The 21,220-nt window shown below is 37.7% G+C and overlaps 1 protein-coding gene across 1 annotated transcript in view; it reads left to right on the plus strand.

The window, feature by feature from the left end:
- Window positions 1-21,220, plus strand: part of PTPRR (protein tyrosine phosphatase receptor type R) — a 248,135-nt gene that overhangs the window by 205,420 nt on the left and 21,495 nt on the right. Inside the window, exons 9-12 of the mRNA XM_080660473.1 lie at window positions 7,993-8,072; window positions 8,495-8,632; window positions 18,856-18,966; window positions 20,859-21,016. Coding sequence (XP_080516599.1) covers window positions 7,993-8,072; window positions 8,495-8,632; window positions 18,856-18,966; window positions 20,859-21,016 — 487 coding nt within the window. The remainder of the gene's footprint in view (window positions 1-7,992; window positions 8,073-8,494; window positions 8,633-18,855; window positions 18,967-20,858; window positions 21,017-21,220) is intronic.

A 21,220-nucleotide genomic window follows, 5' to 3' on the forward strand; every position in this document is an offset into this window, starting at 1 on the left:
CATTGTTAAAGTCACTCTACTAGAGCATATTTTTAATTGTTCCATATAGTTGAATTTATTTACTAAGGTATAGTCACTGTGAAAGATGTTTTATGACTGTAGCTGAATGGGATAAAACCAATTTGTGTTGGGATTGCTGTCTCTCTCTCTCTGTTAAGACTTTTTTACTTAAAATTTGCCAAACTAGGTAACTAGGGAACATGCATCAATTGCAGTTATTATATTTACCCATCTAATCTCAGAAGGATTTGGAAATTATTAGGGTTACTTCTAAGTTCAGCCTTCTCCATTTCCTGCCCAGATAATATCAGACAACTGCTTCATAGACCTGTGTCAGCTTTTCCATTCCCAGAACTGGGTGGATCGCTTGAGCCAGGGCACCTGTGCTGACAACTGATGTTGCAAATGATGGATTTTCTGCTGAAAATGTTTCTAGCCTGAATACCACCCCACCCTCTGTTGCACAAAATACAATTTAGTCCATATGGCTGGACAAGCCACACCAGAACTAGACTAGAACAAATATGCAAAGTTGTTCTTTATGGCTTATTTTAGACTGTAATATGAGATAAGTTTAAAATATTACATAAAAAATAATTAGCAAATGATTGTATTTTAAATGTTATGATTGTTTTTATTGTTTTGACCTACAATAAGCTTTTTAAAACATTTAATATCATTTTGTATTAATTTCAGGTGCACAGCATTGTGGGTAAACAAGCATATACTTTACAAAGTATTCCCCCTGATATTTCCAGTACCCAACTGGCCACATTCATAGTTATCACAATATTATTGACTATTTTTCCTTTAGTCATCCCCATGGCTGTTTTACAACTACTAGTCTGTACTTCTCAATCCCTCCACCTTTCCACCTGGTCCCCTAACCCCCCTCCCCTGTGGCAACTTGTTTCTCTGTTTCGGTTTTGTTTGTCCATTTATATACAATAAACTTTTAATTTTAAAAGTTTGTCAGCTTATATAATTTTGAGAATGTTTGCAACAGAAATATGGATGGCCAAGAACAAATTAAATTATAGCTGCTTCTCTAAGGACAGCGTCAGCCTAGCTCAGAACACACTTAAGTGGTTGATTAAAGTGCCAAGGTCAAATTTATATCAAATTATTTTGCAATATAAACAAGCATTAGTGATGAAAATGTGTCTACATCCTAAATCACAAAAGCATTGGGGGAAAACTGACCATATATTAATATGAAATTATTTGTAAAACAATGAAGTATAATAATAATAAATTTTGTGTATTTCATGCAGTCAACTTATTTTTACTAATATAAAACAATATAGATAAAATTAAAGAATTCTATTTGTTCTGACCATCATTTCATATTTAAAAATTTAATATCTGGTAAAGTTTCCAACTTAAATTATTTTTCCTGTTTTATTATATTAAGTACACAAAACAGAATAGATATGCAAATAAATTAACTACTTATTAATACAAGTTATGTAGCTATAGCAAAATATTGGAGTTGGACTTGAAATCCTACCCGGGTAAAACATTTACAATTTAAGGCAGGCTACTTAATATTCCTGTGTTCCTAAAAATAGTGATAATAATACTACCCTCTAGGACTATTGGGAGAATTAAATGATAATATGTGTAAAATCCCTAGGAAAGTTTCAACTAACAGTAAGCCCTCAGCTAATGTTAATTTCTGCTTTCCCTCTCTAACAAACAAGATGGATCCATCATTAATCCCAGAACCAATTCCAGGAAGTAAGGACACTATCTATATAGAGAAAAACTTACAGTTGCAAAAGAGACATATTCCAAAGCCCTGTTTTCTTTTATAATTTTCACATGAGTCTTTGAAAATGAGTTTCTGTGTAATCACCATCTTTATTGCCAAGATCAGCACTGTCCACTAACACTCTCTGCAATGATGGAAATGTCTCCATCTCCATTGTGATAACCACTAGGCACATGTGGCAACTGAGTGCTTGAAGTATAGCTAGTGAACCCAAGGATCCAATTTTTAAATTTCATTTTAACTTAATTTTAATTAGCTACAGGTGGCTAATGGCTGCCATATTGGACAATGTCTTCTCTATCTCCTGCAGCAAATTTGAAGATGCCTCCCAAGCACCTTGAAAGTGTGGCCAGTCCCTGCCTTTCCTCCCTTTTCCCATTTATCTTGAATTCATCTGTGAAAGCAGTCCTATTCCTCTCTTAACTTCATACTTCAAACACATTTCTTCCTGGAGAGGAAATCTTCAGCATAGAATAGTCTTTGATAAAATCTTATATGATGCCAATCAAAACGCCAGGCTGCATGTACCATTTCTGTCTGTTAAATAGGAGACTTAAGATTGCCAGAATGTATTTTAAAGAGATCAGGGTGAGGGAAGTTCACATGTTCTATTTTCCAAATCTGTATGTGTTGAATAATTTGTTGAGAGGAAAAAAAGAAACAGGAATGAGTGAAGAAGGGAAGAGAGGAAGTGAAGAAAAGGAAGGAAGGAAGGAAGGAAGGAAGGAAGGAAGGAAGGAAGGAAGGAAGGAAGGAAGGAAGGAAGGAAGGGAAAGAAAAAAGATCTAGAAGAGGGAAGGAAGAAAATGAAAAGGAGCAGAAGAGATGAAGGAAATTGACCAGTGTTCAATTAATATTTGTAATTTTTACTGATACTGCCAGGAATCATAAATGATATGCTAAATATTAACACATAACCTAGAAATATCAGTTCTGATAAAGAGTATTATAGTGAATTTGACTAATATGTAGACTTAAATGCATAACATGAAAATTTATAAATTTAAGTAGTGATGAAAATAATCACATTAAAATGTTGATGATAAAATAAATTTTTAATCTTTGGCTGTTGTATTAGTCCAAGATAACATTAAAAAGGCTTTGATTGGAACCCTACATTTTCTACTATTCAGTCATATGTTGTATTCTTGTTTTAAAAATATGTATATGGAAACCTTTAAATATTTGTAAATACTATAATTAACAATTTTCAACATAAACTTAATTTAGTTTGACAGGGAACCTGCTCCTAAGAAGTTAAAAGGGTTGAGTAAATCATATACATTGCAGACATTATGAAAGTTGAAGGAAATAGGCATTTTCAATTCTGAGTTGTGTAGGGTATCTGTGGAAACTTCTAATAATCAGCGGATACTGAAAAGGAATGAGAGTTTTCCCGTTCCCTTTGCTAAGAAAAAAATATATATAGAAAACCAAAAGCAGTGTTTTACTCTTTCTAATAGCAATAAACTCTGATATTAAACATTCTATGAACCACATTCCAAATAGAAATCACAAAGGATACAAAAGTTAATTAAATATAGCTCTTGCACTCAAGGGGCTCACTGAAATCCATTGAGGGAAGGCAGAAATTTAAGTATCTGAAATATAAGATGGTAAATACTAAAATAGGAGAGAGCCTGCACAAAGACAGGAATGCCTGATTCTGTCTGGGAATTCCAGGGAAGGCTTCAGAAAGAATGTATTTCTTGAACTGAACCCTGGAAAATGAGGAAGGCTTTACCATTATCACAGAGAGTTCTATTGGGTAATGCAGCTCTAGGCTATCTGAATTGTCAATAAGGATTCATAATAAAATGAGGTCAGTGGATAAATAAATTTATATGTAATAGAGGAGAAACCAAGATGGCGGCATAGGCAAACAACTGAACTTGCTGCCAAGCACAACCACTTCAAAACTACAACTAAAAGACAAAACGGACATCATCCAGAACCACAGGAAGGCTGGCTAAGCGGAAATTCTACAACTAGAAGGGAAGAGAAAAGCACACTGAAACTCAGAGGAGCGGCAGAAGTAAAGTCCAGAGATACAGAGGCACGCGCGCACCCAGAAAGGGCTGGCAACTGAGTACGCGGCTGGCTTTTTCAATCTGCAGGGTGACACAAGCTCCCGACTGCTCTGAACTCCAGTTCCGGGTGAGACTCTGGGGACCCAGACTCATACGGGGAGAAACTGGACTGTTTGGCAGCGGGCAGAACTCAAGGGTGGCTTTCTCTCAGAGGTGATTGTAGTGACTACCAAGGGACACTGAGACCCGGGGGCCTCTTAGGGCAGGGCTGATGGGAAGCCATTGCTGTTTACTCTGCTCTGAGACTCCGCCCCATCCAAGCTGTGCGCAGAGGCTTTTGCATATGAATGGCCTAGTCCATTGAAACCTAAACTTACATAACAAACTGCAGTTGACCCAGAACTCCCAAAAGAAGGCCCAAGGCCCCACAGCAGCTTGCATTGCTTTACAGCTGGGCCTCATCTGGGCACCTCCAAAACCCAAACAAAGAAGAGGAATCTGCAGATCTCTCCATAGCCCTGCTGTGTGGCCTCAGGCAGAGACTAAATTAGCACCTCCTTGGAGATCCAAAAACCAGTGTACCCAGGGGTCAGAGTAGGACCATCCAGATTACAACTCCTCAGATCCATAAGGGACACACTCAGGGGGCAGACTCAGTGAGCACCAAAGCCCCACTGAAGCAAGTCTTGCCCCATAAGGGTGTCTCCAGCACAGAAGTTCTCCCATCGTAGACACAGCTGATCCTCACAACCAATTGGCCTGGAGGTCAATTCCTCCCAGTGATACCAACAACAATCAAGGCTTAACTAAAACTAGACTGTGCACACAGCCCACAAAGGGGTGCACCAAGAGTGTCCACCTCAGGTAACTGGGGAGGCTGAGCCACTGGGCCCTATGGGACACCTAGCACACAAAGCCACTCTATCAACTCAGGGAAGCAGCCAAAATGCGGAGACAAAGAAACAGGTCACAAATGAAAGAAATGGAGGAAAGCAAACTACTGGATATAGAGTTCAAAACCACGGTTATAAGGTTTTTCAAGAATTTTCTAGAAAGGGCCAATAAACTTAGCAAGACCCTTGAGGATATGAAAAAGGACCAACTAGAAATTATGCATACACTGACTAAAATGAAAAATAATATACAGAGATCCAACAGCAGACTAGAGGATCGCAAGAATCAAGTCAAAGTTTTGAAATACAAAGAAGCAAAAACCCAACCGGAAAAGCAAAAAGAAAAAAGAATCCAAAGATATGAAAATAAGGAGCCTCTGGGACAACTTCAAGCATACCAACATCCGAATTATGGGGGTGCCAGAAGAAGAGAGAGAGCAAGATACTGAAAACCTATTTGAAGAAATAATGACAGAAAACTTCCCCCACCTGGGGAAAGAAATAGACTTACAAGTCCAGGAAGTGCACAGAACTCCAAACAAAAGGAATCCAAAGAGGACCACACCGAGATACATCATAATTAAAATGCCAAGAGCAAAAGACAAAGAGAGAATATTAAAAGCAGCAAGAGAAAAACAGTTAGTTACCTACAAGGGAGCACCCATACGATTGTCAGCTAATTTTTCAGCAGAAACTATGCAGGCCAGAAGGGAGTGGCAAGAAATATTTAAAGTGATGAGTAGCAAGAACCTACAACCAAGATTATTCTACCCAGCAAAGCTATCATTCAGAATTGAAGGTCAGATAAAGAGCTTCAAGATAAGAAAAAGCTAAAGGAGTTCATTACCGCCAAACCAGTATTATATGAAATGCTGAAAGGTATTCTTTAAGAAGAGGAAGAAGAAGAAAAAGGTAAAGATAAAAATTATGAACAACAAATACGTATCTATCAACAAGTGAATCTCAAAATCAAGTGAGTAAAAAAATCTGATGAACAGAATAATCTGGTGAATATAATGGAATCAGGGACATAGAAAGGGAGTGGACTGACAATCTTCGAGGGGAAAAGAGTGTGGGGGGTGCGGGAAGAGACTGAACAAAAATTGTACACCTATGGATGAAGACAGTGGGGGGGGGGGGCGGCCCAAGGGCATGGGGTGGGTTGGGAACCTGGTGGAGGGGAGCTATGGGGGAAAAAAAGAGGAACAACTGTAATAATCTGAACAATAAAGATTTTTTAAAAAAGAAATACAAAAAAAATTTATATGTAATAGCTGCTTGGAAATTTACAAGGTACAGTAGCATAATAAAGACCGTGAAAAGCCCTGCAGTAAAAGGGATGTGGTTCTACTTTGTTTAAATCAGTGTTTCCTATATTTATTTGATTACTGAAACTTCTTTTTTAAAGATTATCTCACTTACAAATTATATGACCTAATTCTACATGTTAAAGAAAAAAATGATTTATAAATAACAGTTTGAGAAATACTGCTGTGGCAATTAGGATCCAGGGATGGCATTGAGGCAGGGATGATGTGATCAGACCGCCTTGGCAGCAATAAGATTGAAAGCAATAAGATCAGATGGTGTGCTCACGTCCTAGTCTAAGAAGACAGCCATGGGAAGAGAGAAGAAAAATAGGCCCCAGAGCATGTCAGGAGATAAAACAGAGAGAATATGAGTAATCGGATGTGGAGGGTCAAGCCCAGTAGGTCAACTAGTTTTCCAACATGGGCTCTGGAGCTGTGGGAGCACATCTAACAAAGAATAAGAGAAGGCTAACAGGAACACATGGGACATGTGGAATTTCACAGGCCTGTGGTATATCCAGAAGAAATAAATAGAAAAACATGGCCTCTAATTGCGGAGAGCAGTCTAGTCTAAGATAAACATTTTGGTGTCTTCAGGATATAGCTAATAGTGAAAGTTATGGGAATGAATCAATTACCTAACAATTACCTAAGAAGCAGTGTCAAATGAGCATAGAGGAGGGCCAAGTTGAGTCCTAGAATTAGGGGAGGGGGCAGATGAAATAAGCAAGAGATTGAAAACAGACCTTCAAAGCATTAGCAGGAAAATCAGAATGTTGTGACCCAGAATCCAAGGGAAGAGAGAACTTTAAAAAAGATATATGGTCAATGTTTTTTGAATGCCACAGAGAGGTCATGAAAAAAAACCCTCACATTGAGCTCATTTGGTTTAGTAACAAAATGGTCAGGGTGGCATGAGCAAGAATAGTGTCTGCATACCTAACATTACCATTATCAGATAGACTGGAGTGTACACGAAACTTGAATGGTAGATGAGGAGGTAGGAACAGTGGGTATAAAAAGCTCTCAGAATTTGCCTGTCTGAAGAACAATAGAACAACTGCTAGAGAGGAATGCATAAAACTAGCTTTAGGAAATGGAAGGGACAATTTAAATCAATACCCTAGACATTTATTGAGTGTCTGCTACATATTTAAGCACTGTGCTAGACACTGAGTCTTAGAGAGATAGTAAAAATTATCGATTCTTGCCTGCAAGAAGTGTAGCATGTACCAGGTTAAAGAAATCATAAAGGCATGATTTGATCTTAATACATTTATGTAAATGTTGGTAAAAATAACTACCATATTTTCCATAGCACCATGGTTCATAAAGAATTAGCCCATTTACAAATTATATGACCTAATTCTACATGTTACAGAAGAAATGATTTACAGATAGCAGTTTGGGAAATACTTAGGATCTTTCAACTTCTTGATGGAAAATGGTGTTAGAATTTAAGACACTATAATAATCTCTTCAATATCAGATATTTGTGCTGTTAGTGAACAAACACATGGTAACTGAAGACAGCTTCTTCCACGTTGTGAGAGGGATTTGAGTCAGACCAAATGTTTGTTGTTGGGCAAGACAGAAGAGAGACAAGAGTAGGAAGAGTGGATGCAAATTCCAAACCCAAAGAACAAGAAAAGGAGCACAAATGAGAAATGGGGTCAAGAATCATGAACCCACAAATAAATGGCATGAAGTATAAACTCACCGTCTCAGGCTTGTGGGTGAGATTTATGTCAGGAACAGGCATCAAATGGGCCCAAATGTCCCTCAAGAAACACAGATGCATCAAGACACAGACACACAGACATGACAACAAACACTGGCACACGTCAGCCAGTCAATATGTAAGTTACCAGGTGTACTATGTACCGGTTGTTGGTGTTCTCAGAAACTTTAAAAAGAGTAATGTGTTTGATGTAGATACATTAAACATATCGGTTTAACATACTCTTTCTTGTTTTCTTCATTAGATCCCCTCAGCAGAGTGTGTTTAAGACCAAAAAATGTAACTGATTCATTGAGCACCTACATTAATGCTAATTATATTAGGGTAAGTAAATAAATATCATTTCTTTCTGATGAGCATGTCAACTTACTATTTGGACTTTAAGGTTATATTTTTTTCCTTGGAATAGATTACTTTTGACTTGGTTAGAGCAAGTTCTTTGTTGTTGTTTGCTTAGTCATAATCAACATTGGTAGTGGGTATTTTACAGTGAGTCCTCTTTTCCTGTGCGTGTGTGACTGGGGTGCTCTGGTGAGGACGAAGCATCTTGACAGGCAACACTGTGCACCATGCTTGGCTTGCTGGGAGAACAGCCATGTGGGCTGTGCCGCTGGGATCAATTAAGCCACAGAAATCTGTGTTGCTTTTGGACGAGCAGAGCCATTTTGTTCTGAGATATTTTACCTAAATTTTCAGTGCACGGCATGAACTTCCAAGTCAATCTTTCGTATCTTTACCCACACTAGGGCTACAGTGGCAGAGAGAAAGCATTCATCGCCACGCAGGGCCCCATGATCAACACCGTGAATGATTTCTGGCAGATGGTTTGGCAGGAAGATAGTCCTGTGATTGTTATGATCACAAAACTCAAAGAAAAAAATGAGGTATGACCTTTGCCCAAGTACTAAATGTTATACATTTTCTGTTGCTATATGAGACATATTGTATAAGAAAAATTGTCATGTACTTAATAATGGATTTAAGATGGAAACTTTAAGGCATTTAAATGATAGGTCACTTTATGCTTCCCAGAGAAATCAATACACATTTCTCCTATATATCCACATGTCACAGTAAGGAAATGATAGACCAGGAATTATCACTGATTATGCCTATTTATAGGCAATGAAATAAAAAATTATTCATTTGTATAACAAATAATTTTTGTACCTACTATGTGGCAAATACTATTTTAGTTGTTGGCAATATATTAGTAAGCAAAACATACAAAGGTTTATGTTCTTGGTAGATTTTAACTCTCTTGGAATTGGCAGAGAAGACCGACAAAAACAATAAACATAATACGGTACGTTTATAAAAATATTAGAAGGGCCTGGCTGGCGTGGCTCAGTGGGTAGAACTTCATCCTGCAGACTGAAGGGTCCCAGGTTCGATTCTGGTCAAGGGCACATGCCTGGGTTGTAGGCTCAGTCCCTAGTGTGGGGCATGCAGGAGGCAGCCAATCAATGATTCTCTTTTATCATTGATGTTTCTATCTTTCTCTCCCTTCCCCTTCCTCTTTGAAATCAATAAAAATATATTGGAGGAAAAGAAAGATTTTGATGACAACCCAGCTGGCATGGCTCAGTGGTTGAGCATCGACCTATGAACCAGGAGGGCACGGTTCCATTCCTGATCAAGACACATGCTCAGGCCCTAACTGGTTTGGCTCAGTGGATAGAGCGTCGGCCTGTGGACTGAAGGGTCCCAGGTTCGATTCCAGTCAAGGGCATGTACCTTGGTTGCAGGCACATCCCCAGTGGGAGGTATGCAGGAGGTGGCTGGTCGATGTTTCTCTCTCATTGATGTTTCTAACTCTCTATCCCTCTCCCTTCCTCTCTGTAAAAAATCAGTAAAATATTTTTTAAAAAAAAAAAACATGCTCAGGTTATGAGCTCGATCCTCAGTGTGGGGTGTGCAGGAGGCAGCCAATCGATTCTCTCTCATTATTGATATTTCTATCTCTCTCTCCCCTCCCTTCCTCTCTGAAATCAATAAAAAATATATATATTATAAGGGATAAATACTATAGAAAAAAGTAGCATGGGTGTGCTGGGCTGTAGGGAGGGGCTGAGAAGGAAGGATAAGCTGCAGTGTTATATAGTGGATGAGCATCACTAAGAAAGTGAGATTTGAAGAAAGATTTGAAGGAAGTTATAAAATCCAAGCAACTTACTCAATATCTTTATAATAAGAAGTCCAAAATTAGATACTATTTCCATACTAGTCATCTTTTCTAAGGATCTAACTTATGGACAAGAATACTCATTCTGTACTTTGCATCATAAAAATAAAATTGTGTTTCTCTCTCCTTTTCTCCCCACCCCCACATGGAGGTATGTCACATAGACAATAGGGTGGTGAAGACCTGAGGGTGGGGTACGGATTGGGCAGAGAAGGGTAAAGGGGGAGAAATGGGATACATCTGTAATACTATCAACAATCTATAATAATAAAAGTGTAATGTGCTAATTAGACCGACGTCCTTCCAGGACGAAACCAGGGCTGCAGCAGCTGTGGCTGCGAGGGAGGGATCCTGGCAGCCACACTGCAAAGGCCTACTCTTGCACCAATTTTGTGCATGGGGCCTCTGGTAATAATAACAAAGTAAAGTGTGTAGTTCCCAAAGGGTGCTGGCCTAGGCACTGCTTACATTTTAGGGCATCTTGTCATCTTGTTGGCATAGTTTACAGTCTGATTTTAGTCAGGTTTGTGTTTGTTTTCTTGTCAAAATTACTACAACAGGGCTTCCCCAGGATAAGAAAAATTTAAGAAAACTGAATTTCTCCTTAATACCCCTTTGATAACTTGCAACCCTGAGTATGATATAATCCAACTGCTAATCAAGAAAATCCAGGCTCACAACAGCAATTTATAAGTTTTTTAAAGTTTATTCTTTTCTTCCATTTTTGCTACAATAGGTGAAGGATTTTTTTCTGAAATTATTTTGGAAAAATATATATATATTTGGCCAGTAGATGAAGGTATATACTTAATTAACTATGTGGTTTACTAAATAAATGCATTTCTATGAATTTTATATGAAAGCCAGAGGTGGCATAATAAAAGTGACCCATAACATTCTCAGCAGTTTCACCCACTCTCAATCAATCAAACATAGTAAGCCACTGACAATTCCTGCACAGTTATTTAATATTCGTGACATTTTGCCTTCATGGTAGAAAAATATTCTTCAAAGTTAAAAATGTACATACATCCATGGGACTTAGATAATATGGCAGACAAAGTAATCTGAAAAACCTTCTGTTACAAAACCAGTTATACTGGGTGAAATATGAAATAACAGTACAGCAGAGCTTGAAAAATAGTGTGAAGGAAATCCCAGCAATTAAAAACAGAATAAAAGGCATCAAACCAGAGAATTACAGGTTACTTGTGTTTTAATGACAGCACAAGACATGGAGACCAAGCCTGTGGCTCACAGAAGCCAGGAGTTAGAACGGAGACCTTCCATAAGGGGAGCACCTGCAAGGGCTGGGCCTGTAGTGAAAAGGTGAACCGGGACAATAAACCCGCCTACCAAAATAGGACTATAGCAGGAAATTCATCTATCTTAGTCCAGGCTTCTCTTGGGATAAATAAAAAGGTTCTCTTGAGTATTCAGAATTCAAAGCCAGGAAATGCCAAGTGGAGTAATTTATATAAAAAGTCATACTGGCTTGGTAAGGCTCTGTGGCACTTCACAGAAACAAAGGCAAGACCTTTTTGGATGCATACGCTCTCAGCATCTAGTTCACAGAATTTCCACAGAAAAAGCCCAACCAAACAAACTCATAAGTCAGCATTGTGAGACTCACAAGTAAACAATATAAGGAAAATCAGAAGAAGCAACAAATAATAGAAATAGACCCACACAAAAAAATTGAATAATAGAAGCTATACAGTATAAGCTATATTTTTGTAGTTAAGCACACAAATTATAAGATAATAAACTAACTCAAATGAAAAGAGCAAGTTACAATTTAAAAAGACTAGGGAGAATTTTAAACCAAAGAGTCCTAGACATAATTACTATATAGACACTATTATGAAAAAGAAAAATCTCTTTAGGCAGGTTTAATAGTAGGCTAGACACAGCTGAAAAATTGCTGGATTTTAAAAAAGAGAGCTAAGAAAATTATCTAGAAACTTGAAATGACCAAAAATATGAAAGAGAGTTTATTATAGAGAGAGGGTAATATTTAAATGGCCAACATATGTCTTATAGAGAAGAAATAGGAAAATATAAAGCATGAAGTAATATTTGAAGAAATAATGGTCATAGATTTTCTAAAACTGATGAAAGACATGAGCTCTCACATTTGAAAAGCACAATAAACCCTAGGCTGGATACCTCAAGATAAATCTGCAACTAGATACCTGAATGGAGATAATATTAACAACCAGAGTAACGGACAAATGGCTTCTCAATAGAAACCAAAAATCAGTTGAATAATACCTACAGAGGTATGAAAAGCAAACAACTGACAATACGAAACTTTTAGCAACGTTTCCTAGATCTGAGTAGAATGCATTACCCCGTCCACTTTGTTTTGAATTATAATTATCTCAATACTTTGTTTGCTAAAAGCACATTCATACCCTTACTAATTCTATATCCTCTTCGATTAAAAATAAAACCATATAGTATGAACATTGGAAAAAGCACTGAGCATTTCAATCCTCGAACCTTGTGATGTATTTGTTCACTTGCATAGAAAGGGTAAGAACTGTGTCTTTAGTGCTTTAACTTCTTGAACCAGGGTTTCTTTCATCAGGATAGAAGCAGCTAAGATTGTTGGTTAGTCAGAAAGCATTCCCTGGAGGCTAACACGTGACATATTTTAAAGGTGTCTAGTAAGGATGAGACTGGGAGAATATGCCAAAGCTCCAATTCTACTCCTTTGTCCCCAAGACCAAGGTTGGCATTCTAACAGAAGTGCTGCATGAAATAAATCTGCATTTCAATGTGATGCTGAGTTGGTTCACTGGTGATGCTCAGGACTTTCCATTCTGCAGCTGGAAAGGAAGAGAACACCTCTTGTTCTTTATTTTTCAACCTTATCACAGTTGGAGCTACCCCTCGGTACCATTCTCAGAATTCACATTCTTCATTGGAAAAGCCAGGTGGATCTGTTGAAAGCTAGATTTAAAAATTAATAGTAATGATCACACTAAAGGGTGACTGAGGTTTTTATTTTTCTCTTTGACTAAATTTAGAAATTGGAAAAGTATTATTATTTTTCTTACAATTTTTTGGCCTCTTGTCTTTTTAAATGTCAGGGATATATCTTCTGGATATATCAAAGTTAAGTATATCATGTTTTCTATGTGTGATTTTCTATGTGTATTGTCCTGTGCTAGTCACAATCCCAAATATTGCAGTAAAAATTCTTTTTCATTGTTGATTATTCATTAAATTAAAATAAAATTCCTTTCCATCCAGACTCTCTGAAGATGTAAATATATTACGATAGAGGAAACTCTTGATGTTTTACAGATCAAAATGATACTGAGAAGTCTGGCTCAGAAGAAAAATGCAGCAGACTTTACACTCCCAGGAAAACGCTGTTTACCAAAAATGTGCCAACTTTCAATTGTGTTAAGCGTCATTGTTTAGAATAGACAAAAATCATTTCCTCCCAAAAAAATGAAGGTGGAGTTATCTTTAGAAATTCCCAGGCTTTATATTTTTATGAACCTTTATACTTTTTAAATAAATAAATGAAGAATTTCCAGCTCTTATTTAATAACACCAATATTCTTATAGTTTTTTAATAAAATGAATATAAACAAAAACTTCCAAAATGAAGCTGAAAAATCAGTTCTATTGCATAAAGGAGAAGAGATTGCATGGCTGGTAAATTTTAGTTCCTTCCTTTAGATAAATTGCAAGAAGAAGGAAATTCCTCCTGTAAGAAAGAGAACATTAAAAACACAGTGTTCAAACTCTTTTAAAGGTGAATTATTGCAAAGCTGGAATTGGTTCAGTTCAAAAATGGAAATAGCTTTTGCCCAATTCCAGAATCTTTAGACCACCTCAGGGAGTCACTTGATGCCCCTCTCATCCCTTTCTAAGAAAGAAAGGAAGTAGCTGTAAATTATCATATTACATATACTGTGGAAGATATTTATTGAAAGTATGTGCTAAGCACAGGTCATACATTAATTCAGTTATTTTCACTCGTAACTCTACAAAGTCAGTTTTGCTATCCCTTTATTATGGATGAGAAACGAGATGCTCAGAGAGGGTAAGCCATTTGCCTAAAGCCTCAAAATTAGTGAGTGATGGAGGCCTAATTTCAATCCAGGTTTATTTGATTCCAAAGCTCATGCACTTAATTGTTGCCCCAGCATAACAGGCCAAACACTGATGCAAGACATTAGAGAGCAAGCAACCCACGGTTGGCCTCAGAGAGCAGTAAAGTACCACATTTATCTCTCATAAAGTGAGGGAATTGGTGATTTGACCTAAAATAATACTTCTAACAAGTATACACAGCTGTATTCTTTCTCTATAGTATTTACATGTGTCTCTCATGTGAGCTATGTGACTTGACTTACATATTTCATTTACCCCATTGATTGACCTAGTCAACACTCTGCAAAGTTTAATCTCCAAAAGTCATATAAAAATCATATTCTGTTTTCCCTTCTGTCACTCCCTTCCTTTGTCTCTCTGATAAAATTATAGAAAAGATGAATTTTTATTCCATTTTTTTGTCCAGATAGTTCATACAGAGCCTTACAGCTTTTTAATAAAGCCCTGATGAGTGAGTAGGTGCCCACAGGAAACAATGCAGGCAGCGCACTGGCCTGCAGAGGCAGACAGGGAACCACACAGCCTGCCTGGGTCCGGCGGTGTGGTGTGGCTTGAGCGTAGCATAGTAGGGCGTGACGGGAGATGAGACTGGAATGTTAAGTTGTGCCAAAAAATATAGAACTATACTAAAAACAAAACAAAACTTTTGGCTTCCTTATATAGGCAGCAGGGAGCCACTAAAGATGTTTCGAAATCGAGTGACATGATGTAATTTGTATATTAGGAATATAATTGGTGGCAGGATATAGGATTGGGATTTGAGAAAAGCAAGAGGAAGCAGGGAAATAGGTTAGAAGTTGTAACAGTCCAGGTAACGGGTAATGAGGTGCAGAATTAAAGCAATGGAAGAGTATACTGAGAAAAGGGCACAGATTTAGAAGTTGTTCCAGAGACAGAAGACACAGTATTTAGTTTCTGATGGAATGGGAGGGAATCAGAGAGAGTTTGATTCAGGATGTCTGGCTGGGAGACTGACTGGAGGAGGATGTCATGAACCTAGATGGTCAGCAAGGGAAGATTTGTGAGAGATGAAAGTGAGTTCCATTTTTTCATCTAAGTTTGAAGACTCCTGGAGACCTTTGGATGGTTAAGTCTACTAAGTGTCTAGAAATAACTATCTAGAGCTTTAGACAAATGTGCAGATAAAAAATAGAGAACAAGTTGAATTTATCCTATATAATAAAAGACCAGGGACCATAAGCATAATGACCAGAACAACCACTCAACCAGTCGCCATGAGTTGCATTGACCACCTCTCAGTCCCTCCTCCCTCCACCCGCCCCCACCACGGCCCATGAGCGGCAGTGGGCAGGGCGGGGAGCAATGAGCGGCAGGCGGGGCAACAAGCAGCAAGTGGTGGCAAGCTACTTGTGCATGATTTCATGCGCTGGGCCTCTAGTAAAGTAATATTTTCTCAGAGGGTCCTAGCCCCCAAGAGAATTTTCCAAAAGACCCCTAGCAAATCATCTGGGTTTCAGTTTTCTCTGTTGTAAAAAGATATAATAATAATAATAGTAATAATAATACTTGCTACTTGCTCTACCTAACTCAAATGATTCTGAAAGGGATTGAATGATCTCTTAGTAAAGGTACTTTTAATATTAAATTGCTATACTATGTTAGTAATATTCATTTGGAAAACCAGGAATAAGACTAACTACAGTGTAATAACAGGAGACAATCTGACCCATTCTATCCCTCTCATATGCAAATGTACCCAAATGAAACAGCCCATCTTCTTTTTATTTAATTAGAGCCACTCTCTATGTGATGATACAGGACTTTAGCTCATAGAGCAAAATCTCTTTTGATTTTTAAATGCATAGAATTTAAAGAGAAAGTAAATTTTAAAAAAGATTTTTCCCAGGCAACTAAACAACTAGCTGGACTTTCTTCTTTATACCCAAATAGCCCTATCATGGTGGGGGCGAGAGGGAAGGTCAAAGAAAGAAACCTCATAAAATTATGAGTTTGCATTGCATCCTGCTTTGGCTATGAACCACTGTTTATGAAGAACTGGTTGGTGTCCAGAATCTTTATAGTCAGAGTTTGCTAATTACTTGTTTGCACAAGGGACACACGATCCTCTGAAAACCTCTTTTTTTCCTCCAAATCACGAATTCTTGGAATTAATAGATAATTTTACTGAAAGGATCAGACCAGTTAGCAGAAGAATAGTGGTGATTTGGGAATATATTCTGCTAGGTAGCATGCTATTTTGAATTACCTACAATTACTGTAGCTTCACAATATTATCTGTAAGAGAGTATTTTCCTTCCTTTCATTTTCTGCATCTATCATACCATTTTAGCACCACAATGGAAAAACCCTAAAAAGCTGTTCATGAAAATAATGTAAACATGAACTTGTGCTCTTAGATACAACTACACTTGGAAATCTCCCCCACCTCATATTCAAAAGCACCCACACTTATCTGGTCTCTTTTTCTACATTCTCCTAAAGGGGCGGGGGGGGGGGGGGGGCGGGGAGATGTATTCAGTGTGTAAAAATAAGCTATTGTATCTCAGAAAGGAGATGGGATGCTAATTAAGGGTTCTTTGAATGAACAAGTCATATTGCATTGTCTTCGGGGAGCTGGCTGCCAATTGCATTTTTGGTAAAGAGTCAAAAAAAACATTCAAGAGGGCCCCGGCAAGCTTCAGAGAGAAGCAAGTAGTACTTCCATTTATCAAGTAGGTGCACAACCCTGTTCAAGTATTGTTGAGAGGCAGGGTGCAGGCTAGGAGCTCCTGCCTCGAAGCTTTTCCTGCAGGTTTTGAGAACCACCTTCCCGAAGAGGGGCCCGCCGCTCAGATCTGATGGTGGACAATGCGGCACATCTGCCATACTGCTGGACCACTGAATGCCTCTTTCTTTTTCAGTACTTTTTCCCCAAGATTCTTTGTCTCTTCTTGGATTCATCCAGGAGGCAGGGGTTTTAAGATATACAATAGCTCGGGTCTTGCAGTGAAATAATGGATGCTCCATTGAAAGACACCAGGCAAATTGGTTAGTGTGGTTATCTTTAACAAGCTGGGGAAATTTTGGGCATTTGACAACTCATAAATGAGGAGGGAAATAAATTGCTCTATTTTTAAAAGGTGTTGTTGTTTTTTTCCCCTTAATGTTAATGTGATGTCAGCCAGAGTAAGCCTTTAGCCTGATTGCCTGACAGTCGTGGGTGTGGGGCAGCCTGTAAACAGAGGTGAAATTATTTACTTTGTTTGGAAAGGGATCAGAATATAGAGGTGCAAATGTGTTTTTATTGTGACGGACGAGAGATAGAGTGAGTCAACCAGGTAAAGTGACTTTCTTCGTGACCCTATCTTTGGAATAATTAGTACTTAGCATGATAGAATCCATGAGGTGTGCTTCTGATACTTTACACGTCTTTTCCTTTAGTTCTGTAATGATGTGATGCTTTTACTGCTTTATTGAATTATAAGTTCTTAATTTTTTCAAGTGTGATCATATTCCTTTGGCATATGTGTGAAGAAACAAGTGTCTTGAACACTAAAAGGTCCTGCTGGCAGGCAACAGGTGAAGGCTTTTCTCTATAAATATGCATGTGTGTTTGGAAGAAAATTAGTGCTATGTAAACAATGCAATTGCAATAAAACATCAACTGTCACACTTGACATTCTTAATCCCTAAAATATGTGGTAAAAAATGTAATAGGTATTTTACAGATGGTTACAAGGTGAAATAATAAATGATATGTGTGCTTAAATCTAATTTCATAGTTTTCTTTTAATAATATAGCTTGGACATAATACTATAAAATTTAATGCCGGATGTAATTCATAATTAGTGACCTAACCACTTTCTATGGAAGTGATAAAGCCCAGTAATTATAAAACAGAACACTAGTAATAATAATAAATAATAATAATAACAACAACATGTTTTGAGTGCTTTTTATTTGCCTGGCTTGGTTCTAAGTGCTTTCCACAGAGTAAATCATGAAGAAACTGAGGCCAGAGAGATTGAGTATCTTGCTGATGGATTCACAGCAAATAATAAGTAGAACCAAAAGGTGAACCCAGGCTCTCTGATCCAAAGCCTGCACCTTAACCACAATATTATATTGCCTTGTTTGTAATATGATTATTATTACTGTTATTAAACCCTTCAAAGAGCATTCATTATAAAAATATTTTAATTTTGTTAGACATCCATTGTAATGGACCCCATAGGTGAAATGACCATTGGTCCTGAAAAATATGCTCTCATACAGGCATTACTTGTCCTTACTGCTGCCTCCCATACAAGAGGAACTTTACCCTGTGGCGTCTAACACATTGCGGGTGCTCAGGAGACACTTCCACTCGATGAAGCAGGGAAATGTGACTTGCCTCCATCATCACGAGAAAACACTTCTTTTATTTCTAGTCATTGCATGGTAAACCCTAATATGTGGGTATTAATTTCTCAATTCCTAATTAAGTTTTTAGTTTGTTCTCAATTTCTCTGTGGAGTTTTGGGAAATTCTACCTTTATTTTTTGGTATGGGATTAACAGCAATAGTGTTTGACAAGAACATGCAAAACATGATACTTTACTTTTAAAAAAAGCAACCTTTTTGAGATGTAATTTTCATGCTGTAAAAATCACATTTAATGTATACAATTCAGTGGTTTAGTACATTCACAGAATTGTAAAAATTGATACCTGATTTTTAAAAAACTAATTAAATAAGCAACTCTTGAGATGCTTGAATGAGAAGCACTCCAAGGCCAATGAACATCATTAATACTTGTTGTGTTCTTCTCTCTCCTTCATCAGAAATGTGTGTTATACTGGCCCGAAAAGAGAGGAATTTATGGAAAAGTCGAGGTTCTGGTTATCAATGTCAATGAATGTGAAAACTATACTGTTCGAAACCTCGTCTTAAAGGTAAGATTACATGGCTATAGATATCTACAAAGTAGATGATATTAGAGGATAACATTTATACTTTGAAGTTATTATCCTAATAAGTTCTACAGATTTAATTTAAACCAATTAAATACTGTCAAGATGAAAGAGAAATTATAATCATCCCCTCATGTATTTCTTTGTTGTCAGCTACAATTAAGTATGGAATAATTAAATAAGTATATATTAAGGAAATTCACTAAGTAGGATGTTATTATCTAATTTGCATAAATGAGAAATCTCTTGATTTAACCTTTTGAATGCCTTTAGCTAAAGGTTTGTTCTAGAGACTTTGCCATGATGTTTTTTAGTGTCCCTTGGGCTTATGCAGCTTTAAGTAAGACCTGGAGACTCTGAGAGAGAAAATCTGTGCTTGTGGGTGGCTGTGGGAGGCAAGACAAGCCTGAAGTGTTGATGAGATCTTCCACACTTGGAGTTACAGTAATTTATAGGGACTTTCCCCAGACCAGATTACATCATAGGAAAATTATCTATTTCACTTACGGGCAGCAGATGCTGAGGAATGTTGCCATGGTATTGTTTCTGATTCCAGAGAACAATCATCTCAGAGGTTTCAGTCCCACCTAGACCCTCACTGCCAGGACACAGTCATCACAGGGAGAGCAGGGGCAGGGCTGCGCTCGTGGTTTGTAAGGAGAAGCTGGGGGTAGGAAGGCACCTACCAAAGCCTGTTTTTAAACATATGTCCTAAGTGCCTAGATCATGCCAGGACCCCACATGGACCCTCCCTCAAAGCATTTCTAACCAGTGACCCCTGAGCCTCTTGATTACTGGAATTTCTCACTGCTGTTTAAAAAACGGAATTTGGAATGAGTGTAGATGTATTACAGTGATTGCATGTAACAGTGTGTTTTTATATTGGTTAATATGTTTTTAGTAACCTGTCAGGAAAGTTCAAAGAGCAGGAAGCACACTATCTCCCAATTCTTTCTTTCTTTCTTCTTTCTTTCTTTCTTTCTTTCTTTCTTTCTTTCTTTCTTTCTTTCTTTCCTTCCTTCCTTCCTTCCTTCCTTCCTTTCTTTCTTTCTTTCTTTCTTTCTTTTTTCTTTCTTTTTTCTTTCTCTTTCTTTTTTCTTTCTCTCTTTCTTTCTTTTTTCTTTCTTTCTTTTGGCCTCCCAATTCTTTCATCTACCATTTTGTTTATTATAGCAAATTACAAACATAGATTGAGCCTATGTTACATATCACTTTCTATACTAAATACATATTTTCATTTATTTTTTTCTGCTTTATTTTCTTTTTTACAATTTTTCATTAAATTTATTGGGGTGACATGGGTTAATAAAATTATATAGGTTTCACATGTACATCATATGTGTATCATTGTGTATCATTTAATAGAGGCAAGACTGTCAAACTTTGATATCAGGATATTTACAGTAAAGTTTTTTCAAGGTGAAGGGTTGTTCTTAAAAAATTACCTAGAGCCCTGGCTGGTGTTGCTTAGATGTTACAACATCAGCCTGAACATGGAAGGGTCGCAGGTTCGATACCTGGCCTGGTTGGGGTGCATTTGGGAGCAACCAATTGATGTGTCTCTCTCATATTGATGTTTCTCTCTCTCTCTCTCTCTCTCTCTCTCTCTCTCTCTCTCTCTCACTCTGTCTCTCTCTCTCTCCCCCTCCCTTCTTCCCTTCCACTCTCTCTAAAAAAATCAATGGAAAAAATATCCTTGGGTGAGGATTAACACACACACACACACACACACACACACACACACACACAAAATTTACCACCTAGAAATAAGTTGACAGCAAGATGGGAATGAGAGAAGGCATGCAGTATTGTGGTTTGGATGACTTTTAGTTACACAAGTAAATGAGACACTTGGTGGCTGTTGTTATTTTCAGCAAGGAAGTCACACCCAACATGTGAAGCATTACTGGTACACCTCATGGCCTGATCACAAGACTCCAGACAGTGCCCAGCCCCTTCTACAACTCATGCTGGATGTAGAAGAAGACAGACTTGCTTCTGCAGGCCGAGGGCCTGTGGTTGTCCACTGCAGGTAAGGCACGAACTTTCCTTTCCGCCTAAGCAAACAGTCCATCCTTTGTAAAGTCGTAGAGTAGATAGAAGTTGGGTTTTCCTTCTTAGTTGTCAGTAAATCAAATACTTATTGAAATTGGTTAACTTCCTCATATTTGAGTCTTGATCAAGATGATGTTTACAGTGCAATATTAGGGCATTTTCAGCAAGCAGTTATACAGTG

This window comes from Plecotus auritus, assembly GCF_963455305.1.
Source record: "Plecotus auritus genome assembly, chromosome: 3".
NCBI classification, from domain to species: domain Eukaryota; kingdom Metazoa; phylum Chordata; class Mammalia; order Chiroptera; family Vespertilionidae; genus Plecotus; species Plecotus auritus.